Source organism: Notolabrus celidotus, chromosome 11, assembly GCF_009762535.1.
Source record: "Notolabrus celidotus isolate fNotCel1 chromosome 11, fNotCel1.pri, whole genome shotgun sequence".
Lineage (NCBI taxonomy): Eukaryota > Metazoa > Chordata > Actinopteri > Labriformes > Labridae > Notolabrus > Notolabrus celidotus.
In genome coordinates, this window is record NC_048282.1 from 6,724,332 (window position 1) to 6,747,883 (window position 23,552).

At 42.9% G+C, this 23,552-nt stretch overlaps 2 protein-coding genes across 6 annotated transcripts in view; one reads left to right on the plus strand and one right to left on the minus strand.

Annotated features, from left to right (window-relative positions):
* mmp23ba (matrix metallopeptidase 23ba) lies at nucleotides 1-12,892 on the plus strand. The gene is made up of 8 exons (XM_034695608.1): nucleotides 1-583; nucleotides 4,512-4,648; nucleotides 5,649-5,788; nucleotides 6,271-6,438; nucleotides 6,570-6,734; nucleotides 7,599-7,709; nucleotides 9,279-9,405; nucleotides 10,573-12,892. The coding sequence occupies exons 1-8, from the start codon at nucleotides 449-451 to the stop codon at nucleotides 10,745-10,747; spliced, it is 1,158 nt and encodes a 385-aa protein (XP_034551499.1). The 5' UTR covers nucleotides 1-448; the 3' UTR covers nucleotides 10,748-12,892.
* The window catches only part of cdk11b (cyclin-dependent kinase 11B), a 17,594-nt gene continuing 6,050 nt past the window's right edge, over nucleotides 12,009-23,552 (minus strand). For all 5 annotated transcript variants that reach the window (XM_034695607.1, XM_034695604.1, XM_034695606.1 and 2 more), the window contains exons 11-20: nucleotides 20,984-21,216; nucleotides 20,784-20,874; nucleotides 20,578-20,699; nucleotides 20,378-20,483; nucleotides 20,174-20,295; nucleotides 19,443-19,550; nucleotides 18,415-18,531; nucleotides 17,226-17,374; nucleotides 13,165-13,354; nucleotides 12,009-12,614 (exon numbers count right to left, since the gene is read on the minus strand). In XM_034695607.1, coding sequence (XP_034551498.1) covers nucleotides 12,522-12,614; nucleotides 13,165-13,354; nucleotides 17,226-17,374; nucleotides 18,415-18,531; nucleotides 19,443-19,550; nucleotides 20,174-20,295; nucleotides 20,378-20,483; nucleotides 20,578-20,699; nucleotides 20,784-20,874; nucleotides 20,984-21,216 — 1,331 coding nt within the window. In that variant the 3' untranslated portion in view covers nucleotides 12,009-12,521. The remainder of the gene's footprint in view (nucleotides 12,615-13,164; nucleotides 13,355-17,225; nucleotides 17,375-18,414; nucleotides 18,532-19,442; nucleotides 19,551-20,173; nucleotides 20,296-20,377; nucleotides 20,484-20,577; nucleotides 20,700-20,783; nucleotides 20,875-20,983; nucleotides 21,217-23,552) is intronic.

The window sequence follows — 23,552 nt, forward strand, 5'->3', positions numbered from 1 at the left end:
CTGCTAAATTAAGGGAAGACTAAACTATTCTTTCCCCTGCAGCCTTACGTAACCTCAGAAAATCATGTTCAAAAGAAACCATCTGATTCTGCTTTAACTGTGCTCTGCTGGTTGCAACAAGTGGTTTGATGGACGGGGCGCGTTTGGTTTTCATTAGATTGTCTCGACACTGACCCCCTGCCCCATCAAACAGTAATATGAAACCAGCCTTCTGGCAGACGCACTGTGCGGAAGAGAGCCGAGCAGAGCTGATGCAGTCTGCGCTGCTTTCACTACCTGGTGCGCAGGCTGGACTGGCTGCTGCACACCACAAACTACACACTAAACTACCGACCCGGGCGATGGCAGAGAGGTGGTGTCCGTGGGCATAGACGGTGAAGCTGTGCTGTCTTCGCTGAAGGATTATTCGTGCTTGTTTTCTTCCTCCTGGAGGAGTGATATCGCAGCCATGGTTTGCTGTCAGACTCCCAGAAGTTTACGCAGAGGCGACCTGGGCTGCGCTCCTCTGCTGGCTGCTGCGCTGCTCAGTCTGCTGCTCGCAGGGATGCAACAAACCACAGCGTTTCCCTCCTGGAGGTTAGAGGTATGCTGTGAGCCCTTTATGACCTGTTGGAGAAGTCAGTGCAGTTGTGCAAGTTCAATTTATTGCCTGTTTATTTAACGTTGAATTATACAAAGGTAGAAACAAACTCCATTCAAATATCTGCTGCTTAGGATTCGCCACATGTTGCACTGAAGCTCAGTGAAATAACCTGGATTTATTTACATATTTTTATCAGCTTTAGAATGAACTGTAACACTCGGCATGTACAGTAGTGCTGTGGCACAAGGTGCGTTAATTTCAAACAGGAACTATCGTGTTAAAGGTAAAGTGTTTATCTTCGACTACACTAGTATATGTGTGAAAGTTTGTAAGTATGAAGACTGAAATAATGTTGAAATAGTGTTACTTGCTGGATCCATTATACTCCGATTTCACCACAGTGTAATAAATCTCAATGAATTACCCTGGCATGTACTCAGTGTGCACATTGTTCACTTTTTAAAATTCTCAGATTAACATTATTTTGTTTTCTTTCACTATAATAAAGAAAAAGACCCCAACTTTTAAAATATTTTCAATAGGAAATCACGTGCCAAAGATTGTCAATAATCTGTCATGCCTCTTTAACAGTATCACTCTTTGGACGTCAGCACTTTGTTAAAGGTATCCCTGGCATACTCATCAGATTGACTTAATGTCTCTGGTGGAGAAGTTAAAGCACTAGCATGATTAGATTAGAGCAGCAGTGGATCCCTGCACAGTTCTAACCTCAGTGAATTGGATAAATGTGTTCCTCTATCACTGCCACCCACCCACTGAGAGACAGAGCCTGAGGGATGACTTTATGTCATTTCCTTTGCCACAAACTCTCATAATGTGTCAATCAGGAGTGTGTGGATTACATAAGCGCCTTAGATAAGCTTCTTAGGCAATACAGCAGTAAAAGAAACACCAGAGTTTGTGTTTTTGATGGAAATGAATAAAATTATGTAAAAATGCAGTGAGATAGCATGAATAATGTTTTCTTTATTATAATGCACAATCGGCATGATGTAAAACCACATATGTTTCGATTGTCCTGTCATGTTTCCAACAAAAAACTCGAATGTGGTGTATTTTCAGAATGATTCATCTTAGTTTTTTAAGAAGAGGTGCTTGCTGAGTAAAAGTTCAATTGACAGCCTGTGTTTTGCAATAGATGCATTAAATAGCCTTTGTTGAATTGAGCCTTCAGTGTTATGAAACCCAGGGTAAAGATCCTAATCCCAGTTTTAGCAGTCTCTGGCAGTCTCAGATTGTTCCGAACTCTTCCAAGGATCCTCTGGGATTTACCCTTGGATGTTTTGGCTTGAAGGTTTAGTCTAGCGGGCTCGTTTCGGCCCTCATGGTTTATGGTTCGACTTTAGTTGTGCCAAAGTGAGATTAGATTTGCAGTGATTATAACAACACAAGATACAGAAAGATCTGCACTGGCCTTAGTACATTAAACACCCCATAAATCTCCAAACACAAGACTCAGCTGTGTCAACTGAGGTCATCTGAGGTCTGTTGTATGAAACAGTGACCAGCACAAATAATGCAAAGCAGCAACTTTCTATAAAACCTCAGAGAAAGGAAGGTCATGGAGTTCCACAGCAGTGTGGACACTCAGTCAGACCGCCTGCCTGCCTCTGTGTAACTATTTTGGTGAGGAAATGAAGGAAGTACTGGATCTATTTGTTTTGACTGGGCGAAGCAGGAACAGGAACCAAAGGATAGGGTGTAGAATGCTAAAAGGAGTGAGCAGCTTTGATATTTGCTCCCCGCCTTCACAGATTTTTTTCTCCCTGGAGAAAACGCTGGAGAAACAATTGCATTTTGAACGGTTTGACCCCATCCTGATCTTCCTTACTAAGGCTTTGTTTGAGTCTTTTTTGTGTTCAGGAGAGGAGGAATGATCACATCTTATAAGACGAAATAAAGACTGAAGAACAGTCAACAAGGGTAATGTAGGTTTAAACACCCAGAATAGATTTTCTTGGCTTTCCTCTGTTCTTTTACATATTCCACTTAGGAACCACTGCCTTAAACACCGCTAGAATTTATTATCAAATCTATCATTATAGGAGTTGATCATGCACCATTCAAGCATTAAACTCTAAAAGATGTTGCTTTTCCCTTCTTTGCCAACATCTGTGGCATAAGGAGGAAATTGCAGGTATGTGATTGGGCCTTACTCCAGACTCTTTTTACAGACTGCACATTAAAAACGGAGTCTGAAGACCTGTTAGTGGATTTTGGTATCGGAAGTGTTCTGGTTTCAGTTTCATTGGCTCCAGCTCGTCGCAGAAAAACAGTGAGAGATGCCTGAACTCATCAGCAGTCATCTTACAACTATTTCGTTTTGGGTTATGTCTTTAAAGAGTCGTCTGCTTGCTTGTTTGACTGTAAAACACACTACTAAGAAAATAAAGTCTTGGATAGGAGTCCTTTATCGCTGACCGCTGGCTATCCTGGAGGTTCTGAAAAGTTGCCCATCACTCCCAGAGTCCATGACGCTTTCAGGCTGTATCTGTTGGTTTAGAGATTGGCTCTTACTCTTTCAGATCCAACCAAAGTTTACACTCTCCGTCTTCATCTGAACATCAAATGTGTTTCTTTTTCTTTGTAGTTGCTCTTGCTTTTAAAGCTTTATCAGTAAGTCATCAGCCTTCTCTTTGTTTGTTGAGCTGGAGTTAAGATTTACCCACAATCCACGGAAACAGTAATCCACTTCAGCTTACTCACTCTGGTGGACCAACCACTGCTCGGTCATGGCCCCCAGTTGTGAATTCCAAGAAAATGATCGCCATTGTGCTAACTAGTTCATTAAAATACAGCGACTAGACAGGACTTTTGGCTTTAACACTTTGGTATGCTTAGAAGAAAGTAGTTCCAGATTGGCAAATCCTCACGCGTGTCTCGTAAGTAGTAAACCGAGGTGTTAAACCTTACCTGGCTGTGGAGGAGTCAGACAGTTTTCAAGGTGTTACAAAGAAAGGAAAGTAACAAGACGTTCTAAAAACAGAACAGCTCTACATCGCCTGTAAACTCCAGGATACATGTCTGCTGGATTTTCAGTTCAAGAGGAATTTCAGCAGAACTTCAGATTCGTAGGACTTTCCCAAAATTGTTCAACAACTAGAGCTTGGTTTTGATGCACATCTTGGCACTTCTCACACCTGATGTGCAGTGTGTGCTTGTGAGTCTCCAAACATGGTCAAGGTTAAATATGGTAGAGTTTTTAAATCGATCAGTATTTAGGTTACACGGAAAGTTTGAATGCATTTCCACTTAAGTTTGATTGTGTGGTCAGAATTGCAAAATAAAAGTGCGGAGAGGGGTTTTTATTACCTAAACCAATCTCCATAAAAAGTTAAATGGTGCAGTCAATGTTACGTAATATCTCAGCCAAGTCCAACCACAACTCAACCTCAGTCACGTAATATTTGTGAAAGCAAAGTCCACATACACAGCTTTTTAAAGCTACTGAGTAATGTACTGAGAGTTACAGCACACTGCAGAAAACTGCTTTTTTTAAGTGTCTGGAAACACTGCCTACACACATCCAAGACAAAATCAGCAAAGAGATAGGATGCACTGCTTTGTCCACAGGGGGCGCCAAAATCAGCATAAACCAAAAGTTCCTCACAGGAGCTTTAAACCTGTTAAAATGCCCAAGTGGGAACATTTGGAACTGATGTTGTCCATCTGGAAATTAACACAAGACATGACCTGTCTTTGAAACGTATTAGTATGACTGGTAAACACTTTCATTGCTCACTGAAACAGAAGCAATAGACGAACAAATGGCCTGTGATGTACGTCCAAGTTTTCCCTCAGATTGATTTATGAGCAGAGCCTACTAAAAGCTCATGATTCAACCTGGTTCAGTTCCTCCCTTAAATTCAGTCTAGGGTGATTAATAAAAGGTTTTTCTTTGTCCAAGGAAGAAGCTTACACCACTGCGTTGCTCATCGGGATCCGCAAAGAGGCCCGCTCACAAGTTCTTCACCTGTCCAGGAACAAGCGCTACACCCTCACCCCGGAGCAGCTCAAATGGGACAAGTTCAAGCTAACATACAAGTATTTATTTCACAACCTCTCTTCCCAGCACAGTTGAATACATGATGAGAGTTAGACTGTTTTTTGTTTCAGCAGGGAAACACAAGCAGGCATATTTGTGTGGAAGCTGGAGGCCAACCTAAAGATCTTTAAATCAGACTTGTTGGTGTAGGTTAGCTGCAGGTTGATGGAATCAGTCCTCCAAAGCTGAAGAGTTTTAAATATCCTCTCATCTCATGTCCATTTAAGGCACTGTGAGGAGTTTTTAACTGATTGTTAAATCTTATAGGTAATCAAGGTCTCTGCATTCAGACATAGCCAAGTGAGATTATCAGTGAAGAGCAGTTTGGTGTCTGTGTTCATGTCAAATTTTCTTCTTCCAGGAAAACACTGCCAATTTCATCCAAAGTGGTCACCAGAAACATCATAGCATGAAAACTCCTCACAGTGCTTTTAAAGTTTGAAGAACCAAAACTTCTGCAAGTGTCCCCTTTATAAGCAACATTGCAAGCCTTTGCTCGAGACAAAGATAAGAGGACATGTTGGACTTTTGCAGCCACGATGTAATATCATTGGCTCTTACATGTTTGGGTTATGTTACACTGTTTGCAGAAGCTCCAGTGATACTCTTTATTTCTGGACCTGTAAAAAAAACACCATCCTATAAAGTCATAAATAAATCGATTGGATTGAACTCCAGAGAGTAGATCACTTGGTTTTGGTGACCTAACAAACTTTAATGGAGTCATTCCTGAATAAGCAGAATTATAATTTAACGTCTTGTATTATAAAAGTTGATGTAACCAATTAATCAATGACTGATTCCTGCTTAAAGCATCCATATCCGTCCAGCCAAGATATAAAAGTATATCAGGTCTCAGTAATGGAGCTGTACTTGGAGTGCTTGTGGGATTTCTGGTCTGTCTGAACAGTAGCCATTGTGTTTTGGCAGATCCCTGTGCTGTAGAGGAATGTGTGTTGAGACCAGTTTTAACTACATAATGCTGTTGTTTCTGAGCAGGTTGCTCTCCTACCCTACAAACTTGATAAATGCCAGCGACACACGGAGAGGCATTGCCAAGGCGTTTGGCATGTGGAGCGACGTCTCGCCGTTCAGCTTCAGAGAGGTGCCAGCTGACCAGGAAGCAGACATAAAGATCGGTGGGTACTGTGCATGTGGCTGCATCAACCCCGGACAGATGTTCCTTGGCTCTGAGCTCCAGACTTCTGCTTTGTCGTTGCTGTTTTCCCTCTGTGCTGTCATCGCAGAAACTTCAGCATCCTCCAAACCTCCTAAATCACACTACCGCGACTATATTACCAAGCTTATATTCCACATGATTCACAATTTCTAAATGAAAAAATACATGCTTAACAACTTCCATACATGTCAGCCCGTGCTGAAGCAGTCTAAATTATGCTTTATCTGTCCCTTTGGGTGCAAACTCCAGGGTCCTGCATAAATTCTCAGAGACGGTTGGAGGAACGGTTGTCATCCTGCAGAGTGAAAGCTGAAGCTGAAGCTCTGTCTTTTATAATTCATCATTCCTCCTGCTGTTGTCTTCACAGAGCAGAAATAATGGAGTGAGGGTTCCCCTGCTCGGCTCTTAGGTGTATCTGTCTCTCTCCGTCTGTCTTGGCAGGCTTCTACCCCGTCAACCACACGGACTGTCTGCAGTCCTACTTGCACCATTGTTTTGACGGCATCACAGGAGAGTTGGCTCACGCATTCTTCCCGCCAACTGGCGAGATCCACTTTGACGACCATGAATACTGGATTCTGGGAAACATGCGCTTTAGCTGGAAGAAAGGCATGTGTCTTTATCATGTTTCTGGAAATTGCTCATTTTTAACCCACAAATGATGAATGCAGCAGACTCTGAGCGGAGGAGCTCCTGGGGTGCACTGCAGCAGAAAATAATCAACTGTGTCTGTTTTTCAGGGGTTTGGTTGACAGATCTTGTCCATGTGGCAACTCATGAAATCGGCCACGTCCTGGGACTCATGCACTCTATGAACCACAAAGCGATAATGCACCTGAATGCAACTTTAACAGGGCGCAAACTTGTCACACAGGATGATGTGTGGGGCATGCATCGTCTCTACGGTATGATCACAGTCCTGATGTTTCTAACTTCTCTACAAAAAACAAAAATGAAACGTTCTTTTCTTGGTTTGAACAATTACTAATACATCTGGGATGTTGTCAGACAGCCAGGACACAGAAGCCAGAAGTAGTAAACAAATCAATTAACTTAACTGGTCATGAAGGGAATATGTCAGCCGTCCAAAAAAGGAACAACTGTCAAACACCTTTTCAATGAAAAAAAGCCCTCAAGACCTAAAACTAAGCAGTTTCAGTTCAAGTGGTTGGGTCAGACTCCCTCATGAGGCCTGATAACCCGCCTGAAAGTCCATCTCAAACATAAAGACAAATAGATCAGTCTCTGAACGCTTCATTTCTTTGCACACAATGTTAGCATCAAACCCTGACGATACTGAAGCCAAAGAGGAATGATGTTTTTGCCGCTCTCAGGTGAAACAGTTAAGTTGAAATCTGGCACCACCTTCAGTCACCTGCACATGTCATTAAATCATTAAAGCCTGCAGACTGTGATTAGCTGTCTCCCGGCTCTGACACATTGGACATTCTGGAGGTCAAAAACTGTGTCATCCAAACCAGAAGAAAATAATTGCACGTGGATGTGCACATGTTACGTGGCTCAGAACCAGGGACACCTTTTGATCACAGTCAAACCAAATGTAGACCACCAGTGCTTCTCTCAAAGGACAGACACTAAAAGTCAACGTGGCATTAATAATTATTGTATAAACTACTCATGACTCATCATTAGTGTGTATAATGGTGAGTCACTTTCATTGGAACTAGAAGCACATTAGGCATCCAACTTTTTGTGTTGCTGACTAAAAACTGTTGTCTGATCTCTCTCACTCACCCTCTCTCCTGCAGGATGTTTGGACCGGTTATTTATCTGTCCAGCTTGGGCTCGGAAAGGCTATTGCGACAGCAAGCGCAAGCTGATGCAGAAGCACTGCCCCTCCAGCTGTGATTTCTGTTACGGTAAGACGCAGCAGCAGAGAGCAGCAGCAGTCCAGGGAGAGAGAGAGAGAGAAAAAAAGAAAATCTTTTCTCTCAATTGAGCAGCGCAAGGAGCTGCTGTGAACCGTTTGCCAATGGAGCAACGGGAGCCAACAGGTCCAGCCATGCAGAGCTGCGATGGAGGTTTTCAAGGATCTGATCTGAAGTGAGATTACACTTGCCACTGGAGGAGTTTGTGTTTAGTGCATGGGAACACTTCAGTCTCCGGGGAGGTGATGTGGGTTTCAGCTCAGAACACTGACAGAGCAGATTAGAGGAGGAACCTGTTGAGTGGTGTCTCCGCTCAGAGACGTGATAACACACCAGTGATCTGACAGACGAAGCCTCTTTAGGTTTATTGCGGGACGATCTGGAGCTGAGTTCTCCTTTTGCACAACAGGAAATGACTCTTCCTCGCCATCCAAGCCTTTAGATTGTTGTGGCTCTCTGAGATTTCTGTCTGCAACAAGGGACAGTGTGGAGAGAGGCAAGAGGATACGATTCCTGGCTCGCAGTAATCTGTTCCTCATTGTTGATTGGGAGACGTTGTACGGCTGTGGAAAATTCCTGAGTGACTCCAAACCGCTGGAATTTCAGACTGTGGCTTGAGGGTTAGAGACACACAAGGTCAATTTGGATTTTTGCGGCATTAACGAGAGCGACTGTTTTTTAAGCAGACTGTGAGTTGATCACTAAGCGGCCTGTTGTGTTTGTTGAAAACCAGATGGGAGATATAACGTTGATAAGACGGCTGCAGTGAGGCTGGGTCACAAGGTTTTGAATAGAGTATCTGACCTGATAAGGTTCTAATCGAAATATTTGACAGTAATCCATGTTTCGACAAATTCCTTGAGAGGGGAGGTTGCGTCATCCCCAGATTATGGAATGACAGAGTTACGGGATCATTGCTTTTTGTTTCTCTCACGTCTTTGCTGTATGATCAAGACCAGGGCTTCAACCTCTTGGCGTATCAGGACTTTAAAACCAGCTGCCTGTACCTTTTCCTGTCCTCTCCATATCTCAGCTTTTATTGGCGATTCATAATAGTACCAAATATGCATTACGTATGGTGCACTAAGCAACATTACTCCATCCTTTCGTGGGCGTTACATGACTCTCACGGGTCTGTTTTTGGTGGAGAGTAACGTGATAAATTAACACAAACTTACAACTCTCCACAGCGCTGAATAAAAGAGTAAAATATGAGTAAAAAGAAGATGACAGCAATGTTGAAAAATAATTCAAAGAGGACCGCGAACCAAAGCAGAGCACTAGTTTTTGACAGTCCACTTGTAGCCCAACTGATGCAGAGATGCCAGGGATTTTTGTTCATATTACACTGAACATGTGTTGTGAACATCAGCATTATCTAGTATCTTTGATTAACTGATACTGGCTGTAAGGTACACGTGCAAATAAGGAGTACCAGCTCTCATATTTTCCACTATTTCCACTGATCAGGATCATTGTTCCACCATTAAGGCAGAATGTTTGTGTTTCTTCTTCTTCTCTTGTGTTTCTGCTGAGTTATCTCCCCTCCATATTTTTCAGATTTCCCTTTCCCCACCATGGCTCCCACTCCGATGCCCCCACGGACCAAACACAAGCTGGTGGTCGAGGGCAAGAAGCTCACTTTTCGTTGTGGGAAGAAAATAGCATCAAAAAAAGGCAAAGTATAGTGAGTATCTCTCACCCAGAAACTCTGAATAAAGGGGTGAACCTTCTTTGTTTGAAGAGTGGAGCTAATGCAGAAATGCCTCAAACTTGCATTCTTTCTAATGGCCAGCAGGGGGCAACTCTACTGCTCACAATCATTGACTATGTAGAAGCATAAGACTCTATAAAATATGGACGTAGTATCCGTGACGTCACCCATCTGTTTCTGAAGCGCTGTTTTGAAGCTGATCCTCGGTGGCAGCCATATTGGAAATGCTGAACTCAACATAACGTCTGTTGAGTGAGTGTAACATAAAGAGGCGGGCTTTGAGCCTCCTAGCCAAGAGCTACAGTGTTCCCACCTGTCAATCAAGTCAGTTGTGCCTCTCATAATGGAAAACTTGTAATCTCAATACCCTCTGAACCGTTGCGTTAGAAAAAAAATCCCCATACAGTTTGTGCCGTTCGAGAAATGAGCTATCCAGACTACTGTCGGTTTTGAACCAGGCTGTAAACATGTTTATTTCTGCTGTAAAGATCGTCTTCTTTGAATGGGTGTGTATGTGGTTTCCAGTACTTCCGGAGCCAGCCACCAGTGGACACTCGATGAACTGCAGTTTTTAACACTTCCGCATGGGCTTCATTTGCAGCCGGAGTTTGCCGCTTGTATTGAAGTTGTACGAGGCTCTTGGTTTAGTTTTTACGTTTAGTTCTCCTTTACTGATCCATTGCACACAACACAGCAGGAGTCACATTTGTCATTGCATAGTCAGTTGAGGGAGCCTGAATGTTTTGGCTTTACTTTTGAGGAGCTGTCATGTTGTCCGTCTTTTTATGCCTTCTGTCCTTGGATGCAAAAAGAATGATTTGATGCCTCGTTAACATTTTTGTACTACTTCATGGTGTCAGATGCTTGAAGAGGGCCCAGTAGTCCCATTAAGACTGATTCAGGGCGTCCTGAGCTGCTATCACATTGACCTGGATACCAGGATAGAGGCGCATCCTACCTCTCATCCTAATATGGTCAGATCTGGCTCCACATTGCAGAACTCAAGGCCTATTAGTTTCCAGGCTGAAAGATGAAGTCACAGCGACTACATTCACCTCTTATGTTACAGTCTGCTCCAGTCTAACCACAGTGATGCTGTATAATGAACTCACACAGTCTAATGGTGGACTTCTCTTTCAGCTGGTACAAGGACGGGGAGCTGCTGGAGTTCTCTCACCCAAACTACATCTCACTGAAAGACGACCACATCACTATAGTGGCCAACGCCATCAACGAAGGCACATACACCTGCATCGTGAAGAAAAAAGACAAAGTCCTCACAAACTACTCGTGGAGAGTACGTGTGCGCTTCTGAAGGCTGCCTCAGCGCTCTCCACACTGAAGAGGACTCATCCACACACGGTCTCAAGACCACCTCATTCACTAGGGCACATACTTGTGGTTTTTTTTAGGACTGTCTTTACTGATACAAGTGTCTATCTTTGATTGCCACTGCGTTTTAATGTGTATAAATAATAAATGTTCCATGACAAGTTGAATTTCAGTGAATATACTACCTGACTGTGAAAGCTATCATGGCAGCCGCTGCGGTTTGCATTTCATTTGGTGATGAAAGATCCGTGCAGCCGTGCTCATCTGTTCGGGACAATAGCCTGGACGTGTCCATATAGCTCCTGCTGAGAAGACAGTGATGTTTCCAAGGCCACCCAGACGCTCCAGTGGGGTCCACAGCTAAATGGGACCAACTTAGATATCATTGTGGTTTCATTGAAAAGGTAGAGGCCAAGTTGGAGAGAGATATCAGTATCACAGGAACACAAAAATCTTCCACTTGAGGTCCCTGGGAAAAAAAGTGTCATCCAAAAAATATCAATCATCCAAGGTGCATGAAAAAGTAACAGAAGCTCGTGCTCAGACGAGTGCCATTTGAATAATTTACGCACTGACCAAAGTAAGCTACGAAAGCCAGAGTAAGCAATGTTGTCTACAGCCTTTGGAACTATTTGGACTTTAAACCACATATGGAACACCTCAGACGTCTAGCTTACTTTACTAGCCTCACATTGAAGCCAGCAGTCTGCCTCCAGAGACTGAGCCGTCAGTTCCACTCGCTGCTCTCCTTCCAAGCTTATTCAACACATCAGGTGTAATAATCTGCAGAAGGGCTCCAGTGGGGGCTGGGGGATAGATAAAACTGATTAATGAACATTTCCATTTAGCGCTGGCTCTAGACGCCTCGAGGCAAGGGGACTGTACGGCACCGGTTCCAGTGAAAGCAGCGAACGGTCTTGCAAGGAAATTTAACTGAACTGTTTATTTTTCTTGGGATCAAAATCAAAGAATTTATTGGTTTAATTCTGAAGTCGTAGAACCATTTAAAAACAAAGGCAGAGAGACGTCTGGGCCTCTTTTCCCCCGAAAGAACAAAGTACTGAGACAAAGTGTGCAGTGCAAAGAATGACATCACTTTTGGACAGCGACGACTAACTGGGGTTCAAGGCTGGATCTTTTTTTAAAGCTCCACTTCCTGTAACTTTTTTCTCCTCTGGCAGAGTGCGGCTGTGTTTGCATAGTTTGGACAGAGTTTATAAATATAGAAAAAACAGCAGACAAAACAAAGTTTCAAACTTTATTTCTAGCAAAAACAGTTTCCTCCTTTCATGAAGTGACCTGACAGCCCAAAGTAACTTTCTGACATAATGCTGGATGGAGCACACAGCCAATGCTGCATCATTATACAGTAGCTCCGGCAGCCAGGAAATACCAACCATTTAGAAAAATCTGGTCCTCTCATGAAGCATACACGTGAAAATAAAACAAAACAGAGCTACACTTCCAACAGATTTATGGTTCTGAGCGTCTCCTCTTCAAGAGCTGAAAAACCACATTTCAACAAGGAGCCTGAAAGAAGGAGAAGAAGAAGCCGTAAAGTTGGTTAAGTCTCAACATGTTTGTTGCGTCCAGTCTTGCTGCGAGACAGTCCTGACTGTTCAGTGATAGTGTATCCCATAATGATCTGGTTTAACGCTGTAAACCAGTGATCTAGTCCAGCTCCAATAGTAGTCCCAGAACTCTTTGCTCCCTCTCCCTCCTCAGTGAGACAGCCAGGTTTCCTGCAGGATTTGGACTCAGAACTTAAGGCTGAATCCTGGACCGACTGCAGACGCTCCCTGGTTGCTGGTTGTCAGGTGGAAGCCTGTGTCCTTCAGGTCATCATCGCCCTGCAGAGGTTATGGAAACAAATGTAACTGTTATTGACTGTTTTCACTTTCACTACTTTATTACTTCCTGCATATTTATTGTAAAGCTGACTGACTCTACACTGGGTCCTTTAAAACCCCTTCACTAGAGAGGGCTCTGATGAAACAGGATGAAGTATGCATGAGTTTCTTTGTTAACAATTGAATTAAAGTTATTATTTCCTGCTTATTTTGTTCCAAGGTTTGTTTTTCAAGCATCTGCACCTTGATAAGAATAAAAGTGAGATAAACATCCAGAGCAGCGGTCTGTAAACGGTCTCATTTGTTGGTAACAAAGCAAAACAAACAGCAACTTAATTTCAAAATATCAGTATCAGGTTAAAGCTTCTGGGTGGGTAGGCCCACTGGTGAAAACATTAGGGACTAGAAGGTGCTCATCATGGAAAACACAAGGAGGAAATAACCGGACACAAAGCAGAAGCCTGTACCTCTGTAATCTATTTAACACAGACAGCGTTCAGAAAGCCTGCTCGCCCTATGTAATGGAGAAAGTGGAGCCTAATGTCCTTACCAGCTGACTGTAGCCCAGGCCTCCCTCGGGTGGACGAGGACTGGTGCCTCTCTTCACCCTCTGCTGCTCGCTCTTGGCCGGCCAGGTCGGGAACATGGACGGGTCGATGGGCAGCGGCGTCTCGCGGAAGTACTCGTGCTTCAGGGCGTCGTCTGATGAGATCCTCTTGCTGGGGCAATAGGTGAGGAACCTGGAGAGAAATTGATGAGTTCATGAGGGGGTTCTTCTGCAAGTGAGGGATTTTGCAATGAAGCAGCACGTGAAATCAGGATGCCGAGATCATTGTGAAGATAGTCTGTGTCTCTCAGAGTAATGTTTGAAAATACTAAAACTCTGAATTCACAAAAATAAATGTGAATTAGATTTTGGTAAACAGGTGTTCTGGTTCTCATCCAGTCAAACAATCTGGACCCAAGGTGCAGCCCTGGCTCCAGGGGCTGCTCATTTTGTCATAACACTATCTGACAGGATCAACACAGCAAATGAGAAACCGCTCAATTGGGATAATTGGACTTCCTGGTGTGTGATTAAAATCCTAAACATGTGAGCCGGGCCTGTGGGGTAATTAACACCAGCCTCAGAATAACCGTCTCTGTTTAGAAGTGGAGGGATTACTGACTGGGATTTTACTGACAGCAGCTTTATGACACACGGAGCCAAAACTGGCAATGAGAGGAGCAGTCCCATACTGAGTGTGCTTCACTGTAATAAGGCATCATTTGGCTGTCTTGTTCCTGCCCGCACTCTCAGATCAGCCGACATGGGCTTGTTGGTTGTTCATTTTAAGTCCAAGGGCTTTCAGGCTTTTTCAGTCAAAAATAAGGCGTGCTACTTCTGCCTGTAATTTTAAATCACTTATTTCTTCTTTTTTTAAGTTATATTTTTGGGCTTTTTCGCCTTTATTGTCAAGACAGCTGAAGAGAGACAGGAGATGTGGGGGGTAGAGGGAAGGGGTGTCGTCAACCGGTAGGGAGTTGAACCGGCGACCTCTGCGACGAGGACTATAGCCTCTATACGTGGGGCGCTTAGACCACTAGGCCACCAGCGCTCCTTAAATCACTTCTTGAAACTTTTATTTTCAAAAAGCCTTCAGAACTTTGTACACATGTTATTTTGCTCTGGATGTCTTGTTATGCATTCTAGTACTTTGGAGTTCCTTTATTATTATTAATTTTTTTGATCTATTGTTATTATTATTCAATTTTTTTTCTTTGTTTATTTTTGTGTTTCTGTGAACACTTTTTAATTTTGTTGAGAAAAGTGCTATAGAAATAAAGATTATTATTATTCATTATGTGTGCTAAACCAAACAATGCCTGCTTATTGCTGCACCAGGCTGGGTGTTTCTCAGCAGGGTGGTGATTTGGATGTTTGAACTACAGTCTTAGCATCTAGTGTGACATATACAGAGGTGGAAAAAGTTTTTGGACACCCTTAAAATGTTACAAATTGTACACATGTGGATCAGGATGAGGTCATTTCTTGCTGAAGAAACCCTCAGACGCCCAGATCTTGGTTTGTCTTCCAAGCTGTTGGTTCGTCTGTATTTCTGTAGTTTGTATCCAACTGCTGGAGGACTGCATCTGCACTTCCTGGCTATCTGGCGACATCATATCTGTACCCTTCCTGGCTGAGAATCTGTATCTTCAGGCATGTTTCCTGCGTTAGATTCCTTGTTTAGACATTAGAAGTACTTTCAAATGTGCTTGCTTTATAGAGATACAAAGCACAGCAACAAAAATTGTGTCTTTAAACAAAAAGTATGACCATCAGTAGTTGATCACTGGTATCAAAATGAGCCAATACTCAAAATACTGTATACCAACACTGTACATATAACATATTGTAGCCTCTAAAATCTGTGACACTGTCACAGGAACAAAGAGCTCCGCTGGTTTTAACAAACAAACGTTTTATACCGAGGACAAGAGTTGATGGAAAGTAATTACTTCAGATCTAAAAGAAGCAGCATCCTGGATCTTGAAGGTCTGGGTTGAAATATGTGTCCCTCGTATGTCTCACCGTATCATCACACCTTCAACAGTTTGAAGCAGTAAATAAGGCCAGGTGTGAAAGATATACCAAAGGCCTAGATCATCACACATTTCCCTACACAGGGGTATGTGATATTCCAAACATCTCTGTGATATATACCCGCCAAATTCTACCTCTACACTTCCACGACCCGGCGCTGTCGGAGGCTTTTCAAGAAAACCACTCTCATGTTGACCTCCTGCGGTCTTAATCTGTAGTTGGGTAAACGCCTCGTGAGTTTTCTGACAGCTGGAAGGTTTAAGCTGCGCTGGACGGACGCCAACCTTCCACTGAACTGTGATTCGTCCGGCAGCACAGTGGACATGTTGTTATCATCCTCTGCAGCTGTGTGGCGGCCGGGCGAGATGGTTTTGTCATTTACAGGTGTAGGAAAAACAGCTCTGTGGGTGGGTGAGGACCTGAGCTGAAGAAGTCTGTCTCTGCTCTCTGCAGCTGCTAAACAATGCTGATCTCAGGAATGTGTGTGAGAGAGTAATGAACCCAGGACTTGCTGTGTGAAGTTCTCTTTCCGTATTAAATGTGCGTTATTTGTAAAACATTTTCCTGTAGTGTGGAGCATCACCATGGTGAGTGTGTATGAGAGGGAACAAGTAGATGGAACGGGACTGCTGCTGAGGCATGTTGATGAATTACAAGGCCGCTGCCGTTGTCATGTTTTAAGTCAGCCTGCCAGAAATGCACTGGCTGAGCTGGAAAGAGTCACAGACTCTGACAGGGAAGCAATGCCTTCATCCAAGTAAGGCAATTTCCACTGTCATGCTGATTGTTACTGATATAAGTGGTTGCCATTCATTGATATTATTTCCATCAATAACGGGTGGAAAATAATATGACATCAGCAGTTTTCTCAGGATTTATTCAGGACTTTCAACCTTTGAGAAAACCCCACAAAGTACTTCAACCAACAACTATCAATAACTGCTGCTGTCATATGAGCACACTGACATGCACAGGCTCGGTATGATGCTCTATTTACTGCTGTGCGGCCAGTCTGATTATTTGTTTTCAGTCTTAATTAAATACATTTCTCACTAAATATTAAATCACAACGCAGCTGATTCAAACCAGATATCAAGAAATGTTACAGAAACTCTAATATACATTTTTCTATGTTGGACTCAAACGTATCTTACACTTTAAAGATCCACACTTTTACTCCTGGGCAGCCCTTAATTAAACAGTAAGAGGGCTTTATGAAATAAACGTTTCTGCTTACTTAAAGCTAGGGTTGGTAGTCATGGAAAACTAGCATGAATTTAAATGTAGCACTTCTTCAGGACGTCTAACCCCTCCCCTTGGAGCTCCTCCAAAATGATGCCCCCGCTCACATGCACGAGCGCCGCTGATTCACGATCACATGATGGTGACTGATTCAAAACCGGTCCTCAGCACATAGTTTGTATTTTGCACTATGTCAGCTCATGTCTCACTCAGCGGTAAGAAAACACCAAAACATTCTTACAGTGAAAGTTAAAAACACAAACAAACATGAAATGTACATGCAGGAGGCAGGCAGAACGGCAGGACGGGATTTGATTGGTTTCATAATTTGGCTCCTGATGGCAGGGATTGGTTGGTGTTTTCCCAGGTTTACTCTGGCTGTAGATAGAAGCTTTTTTACCTCTTTTTTAAGAACACATTATGTATTGATTGCCATCGGGACATAAAGATCATTTTAACCAGTATAACAAAAAGTGTATCTGAATCTGACTACCAACCCCAGCTATAATCTGCTCCACATTCTAAATAATGCATTTACAGGTATCTTCAGCTGGAGTACTTTTAGGATTCTGCAAAGCGTGAATAAAATCGGGACATCAGCCAAAATGTGTTTTGAAAGGTTGGGATATTAGATTTCAGAAAACTGTAATGTCAGCATGCACACAGAGTGATATGCACACAAACAGATCCCAATCTACCATCAGGCTGACTGTGATGCATTGAAGGTGCAGTGCAGTGTTATGTTGCATCTTATTTGAAGGTTAAAACAGCTTTAAGAGTCCTACTTGTTCATGAGGTCGAAGCCTTGGTCAGAGAGCAGCGCTCCAAAGCGCTTTCGCAGGTTGTTGTAGGGATACTCTGTGAAAGTCATCTTCTTCACAGCGGGGAGTTCATTGTAGCCCGGCCAGATCTTCTCACTGGGTGACCCAAGATCCTACACACACACACACGCACACACAGGGCAGCAGACAGCACACTGTTAGCTCAAGGAGACATGGATGGGAGACTTACATGTGTTCATCAACCAAAGACATCAAGCTGGCCTAAGTGCATTTCAATACTGTCATTCATCAGTGGTAAATACTGCAGGGTGACTTGGTAGGCCTGAATGACATCAGCTGTCATGTATAATGCACATCATCTACTTAAAAATCATTCAACCAACTAATGGGGTTTTTCCACAGACCCTGGTCAGTCCACTTTAGCTGCACTGTGATGACATGCAGAGGATAACCGCAGCGAGCGGACCAACGCAGCCAATCCCTCGACAGTCTCCTCGCCACAGCTGAGCCCTCAGCTGCTGAGCTGATGTGTGTCTACAGAGCAGACACAAACGCTCGGACTCTAGAGGACTGTTCTCAGCTCTCATTACTTTTACAGTCTCTACACAAACGTCTGTGGTCTGGAGTTTATTTGACTTGTGTGTGAGCCTGTTAACAGTTTCAGATATCAGCTTCATCTCACTAATTTAACCGTTTAATGACCTTGTTGTTTGTCTTCCTAGCTTCTTTTGCTGTGCTTAAACACAGGTGTAACAAACTGTGCTAGTGAGTCAGGAGATCAGTGTGATACGTTCAGTGGCCCAGGTTCTGATTCTGATTGTGGATTTTCTGCAGAAGGAATGGTGCAGACAGATGCAGCCACATTTCATTTAAGGCGAGAAGCTTTAGAAGAGGTTTGTAGAAAAATCTGCTGTAAAATCAAAAAACACCCAAATATGCCAACAGGACATGATGTGACACACAAAGGCCCCCAACTTAAAAGATAACTCTAAACTGAACTCTTCAGTTTCATAACTTTATCAGCTGAGATGATGTCTACCAACAGCTCCCCCCTGTGGTCCAACTCAGAACTCCACACTGACCTCCTCTGGCAGATAAAGACACTTGAGAAAGATTTACAGGATGTTAACAGCAGAGCTTTACACTATATGTTGTGGGCTTGGTTTAATAAAAGCGTAATGAGAGCGTTTACCTTGAAAACCTTGTTAATTTGGTCAATTTCAGATTTTCCAGGGAACAGAGGTTTCTGGGTGAGGAGCTCGCCAAATATGCAGCCCACTGACCACATGTCCACAGCTGTGGAGTACTCCTGCGGAGGAAAGAACAAACACAGTGACAGGCTGCAGAAACAGAGAGCACAGTCTGACCGAGACCCTTTCATGTTGGGGTCTTCTTTTATGTGATGTGTGCTGATGTGTGGTTGGACCTCTGCCGTCTGACTGTAAATAGACTCTAACACAGGACTTCCACCAGATCCGTGTACGGTCCGTCTGCAATCCGGCTCCGTACTCTCTCGTCCGTCAACACCCACCGGTTGCGTTTTCGGAACGCAGCACGGAGCAGGACCACCGGACAGCTGGAGTCATGTGACCGAGGTTTTCCCAACGTAATCACTGGATCAAGGATTCTCCTCCTCCTCTCCTCATCCATGTTGTCTTTCTGGTCCTCTGAAAACCTCTGACCTGTTGACTCCAGGCCTGGCTCCGCTCATCATGACGGTTTGTTGTTGTAGTTAAGTGAAATACGATCTGGTGATAACACAGAGTGTTTTATTCTGAAAATTAACCGGATGTTTTTATTTTGTTTTGGTGTCTGACCTCCTGTCACGCTCCATCTGATCCATGCATATTGATGCGTCATGCTCCGGCATCCGGCAAAAATAGTAGTATTGCGTTCTGACCTGCCGGGAGACGCAGTCAGAACGCAACAGAGCGGATCCAGTGGAAGTTAACAAATTGACTAGAATAGAAACCTATCAGTTCCAGTGCTGTGACGGATCAGAGATGGACTGGACACGGATCTGGTGGAACTTGGCCATAAAACTTATCAGCTGTACTTGGTGTCTTTGAAAACAAATCCTTTCATTTTTGATAATTTGGTTATACTAATCAATCAAGATAATACGACCACAACATCAATAAATCAACTCAATAACTATAGCTTGAGCTGTGTCATGTTATGTCAGTCTTGTGCAGGAGTGTGAACCTGAATTCTTCTCACCTTGGCTCCGAGCAGCAGCTCCGGTGATCGGTACCACAGGGTCACCACTACAGGGGTGTAGGGCTTCAGAGGGGAACCGTACTCCCGGGCCAAACCAAAGTCACCAATCTAGAGTTAAAGATATTTCACTCACATTAACACCGATTTGCATCTTGGGAACAAGAACAAGGCCTTTGCATTAATTTGATTCCTCCTAGGTACGTGTTGTGATTCTCTGGCATCTCATTAAGGACTAAATGACAGACCCTCTGGTTCAGCAGGAAAGGCGATGAAAGATGTGAATCATAATTTCTCTTGCCAGCTTGCAAAAATCCACAAATGTCAGTAGGAGTCTGGTTTATTTACACACGGACTCTCTGCTGTTCAGTTAAGCCAGAAATTCATGCTCTAATTGACTTTTAGTAATCATGTGTTGTTTGTTCAACTGTGTTTCATAGCTGCTTGCTAGAGTGAAGGATTTGCATCATCTGAAGATGTCAGAGTTTCTGAATTCGTCCAAAATACATGCAGATTATTTTAAAGAACAATCCCAAAGCTGGAACAAGTGGGAAACTATTATTAGTATCCACTTGTGCTCCAGCTTTCTCACCTTCCTAAAGGTTTTTATTAAAGTAAAAAAGCAAACACTGTATGTTAAGCCTATTTCATTCTCTTGACAGATAAAACTCTGCGAGATGAAGACTTTAGCTTGCTGTCAGCCAGAGTGAAAACCACAGATATTCCCAGCTCACCTTGAGGATCCCCTTGTGGCTCAGCAGCAGATTGGACGTCTTCAGATCACGATGCAGGATCCAGTTATCATGAAGATGTCTGACGCCTCGAAGCAGCTGAATCATCAGAGTCTTGACCTCTCCTGAAAGAGAAACTTCCTGCTTTAGCAAATTTAAACACTAATGAAGACAGATTTCAGAGAACTCATCCATGTCTCACGTTACCTGGCAGGAACGGCTGCTTCATGGTTTCCATCAGACTCTTCAGGTCGTGTTCGACGTAGTTCATCACGATGTAGATCTTATCCATGTTACTACCAACCACTATTTCCTAAAAGCAAAGAGGAGCACAGTTTGGATCAAGAACATGTATGGATGCACTTCAAAGATAACAGTGTGGATAAGTAACTCTAAAGTTCCCTCACCCTGACTGTGACGATGTTTGGATGCTGAGCTTTCAGGATCGTGTTGATTTCTCTTAAAGAGGTGATGGGGAAGCCTTCCTTTTCTTTCTCCATCTTTAACCTCTTCAGGGCCACAATCTCATCTGCATACATGAGATCAGATTCATAACTTCAGCAAAAATCATCTCTGAAACACAATCACACTGACCAACATGTTATCGTCTTACCCGTCTTTTTGTCCTTGGCTCTGTACACGACACCGTAGGTTCCCTCCTCGATCCGGTTCAAGCACTGGAACTCCTCAACACTGCGACAACCCTGAGCAACAACACAGGATTTACAGAATGATAACACACATCTGTAAGTACAAACATGGAAATAACTCATGGCTTTGTCACAGGAACATTTCCATGAAGCTGGTACCGACCTGTAGAGCTGGCAGGTACTTGGGCAGCTCCTTCTTCAGCTCTACGGGGGAAATAGGGGGCGAGTCCGGGATGTAGCTTTCTTCAGGGGTTGGGGAGCGAGAATGAGTTTGAGACTGAGGTGTGGGGTCATTGTCCCCTGCTTCATCCTCCTCCTCCTCTTCCTCCTCCTCTTCCTCTTCCCCCATGTCTTCACCGCTTTCCTCGGAGTCGTGATCAAAGCGGGATTCTGTTACTGTGTGGAGAAGAGGAGGGAAGTCAGTCTAGAATCAGGGAGGGAATTTAAACTGCTAGATTTGGAGAGGTCAAAAGGTCAGGAGCACTCGAGGCGTAAAGAGTTAAACAGATTTGAGACAAACATGATTAAGCTTTTGGCCTTCATCAGAGTCACTTGTGTTTTGTATAAGATGCCATAGGTTGGGTTATGCATTTACTGTTTTAACTAACTGATTCAAACAGAGTAAGATATCGACAAATTTGTTTAAAAAATATTCTTAGAAGCTCTAAAAAGAAGCATTTTGTTTGGAAACTGGAATCAAGATGTAATTAACAGTTTTTTATTCTGTTGTTAACTTAACCTAAATAAGGAATTTTGGGAGCTTGAATTTCCTGGAAGCTAAAAGGTTGTCACAGCTTTTCTTTGAGTCAGAGATACCTAGATACCTTTTCATTTGTATTTAAACTTGGTCTGCACAGTATGAGAAACGTATGCAGTAGGGATGTACATTTTAAGTATTTTCCGTGATGGATCTTTGGAAATGTTAACGATCAATTATCGATTAATTGATAATAAAAAAACATTATTATTCTTACGCCAAAAATAGGCCAAATACGTTGTCTTCCCCCTAAATTATATTTTCTACAGCAACAAAATGCACATCACTGACGGGATTGAATACGGGTACACGTTTGACACGCAGAATATCAACGATCAGGCTCATTAAAATATTCTACGCGGACATAGTCTTATAAAGTGAAGGCAGAGGCTACTAACAGAAAAGTACTTCAGACTCTCAGTGTCCAGTTTTCTGTCTACTCGTTCTTATTGAGAAAAATAATCATGTGTATTCAGTCAGGTGTCAGCCAGGAGCGCAATCGGGTCACTATCAGTCCAGCTGCAGAAAAGCTCAGACGGATCTGATGTTGCTGGTCTGCAAACATAGCGTACCTGAATTTCCCACCTGTCTGTTGCCTTCGTATCCAAAGGTTAAAATGTCCTGTTTAAAGCTGTCACTCTTCGTGCCTGTGTTGTTGCTGGCAGCAGTTGCGTATTGATCCTCTTTAAAAAAGCACACGTGCAGACCTTACGCGCAGCCGCAGCCCCCAACTGAGCGTCTCCGCTGTAGCGCAACACCTTTAACAGCTGATTCACATCGAAACATGCTTTAAACTTAAAACACCTCCCTGATAGACGAGTGTAATATGAGACCACATGATGTTTGTTCCACGTGACGGAAAATTGATAACAAAAATGCGTGTTTTGAGTAATTTCTTAACAATCAATTAATCGATAATCAATTAATTGTGGTCATCCCTAGTATGCAGTGAACATTGTTTGATACTGCTTTCATAAAATGAAGTTTGAGAAACAAACAAACATTAAAGAGTGCATATTAGCTTTAACTTATAGTTTCTATGTCAACCTGCTGTCTATGTAGTTTGGACGTTGACTCAAGCAGCAACCTCCGGTCTTAAAATATGAAGCCAATGTGTAAGTGCTAAAAACTGCAGTTCATCAAGGATCAGCTTGAGGCTGGCTCTGGATGTACCGGAAACCACATACACGCCAATTCAAAGAAGACGATCTTTACAGCAGAAATAAACATGTTTACAGCCTGGTACAAAAAACTGTTACGGTCTGGATAGATCATTTCTCTATCGGCACACACTGTGAGGGGAGTGAATTTTTTTATAACTCTGTTTTTTCTAAGATAATTAGATTACAAGTCTTCCATTACGAGAGGCACAGCTGACTTGATTGACAGGCAGGAACACTGTATCTGTTGGCGAGAAGGCCAAAGCCCGCCTCTCTACGTCAATGTTCCTTGACAGCAGTTATGTAGTGTTCAGCATTTCCAATATGGCTGTCCCCGAAGATTGGCTTCAAAACAGCGCTTCAGAAAGACACGGGTGACATCATGAATACTACGTCCATTATTTCTACAGTCTATGATCTGACTGCATTAAAGTAAGTAGTGTGAAATCATGGCTATGGATCCAGCTGTAAAAACTATGCATGCTAATTGACGAGGAATTGCTTGATTACATCAAATTACTTTTCTTATTTTTGCATTAAAGGCAGACTTTTTCAATGTGTTTATATTCCATGCTCATATTACAATAATGTTACATCCCAGATAGTTTTCTTTGATAAAGTTAAAGAGACAAGTTATTTCATTAACCTTTGATTGTGGAGTATTAAAAGGGACGACAGTCAGAGCAGATAAAGATTAGCTTTCTGATCTAAATATAGTTTATGCTCTTCCTCTACTGGTCAAAAAACTTTTAACCTATTAAATTCAAAAAGCTTAGAAAGGTTCGTTTGAAAAGAAACATTCATGTCAAGAGTGA

Coding starts and splice junctions, on each gene's coding strand:
- mmp23ba (XM_034695608.1), top strand. CDS start 449: ATGGTTTGCTGTCAGACTCCCAGAAGTTTACGCAGAGGCGACCTGGGC. Junction 4,649..5,648: donor AAGTTCAAGCTAACATACAA/GTATTTATTTCA, acceptor GTTTCTGAGCAG/GTTGCTCTCCTACCCTACAA. Junction 5,789..6,270: donor GGAAGCAGACATAAAGATCG/GTGGGTACTGTG, acceptor CTGTCTTGGCAG/GCTTCTACCCCGTCAACCAC.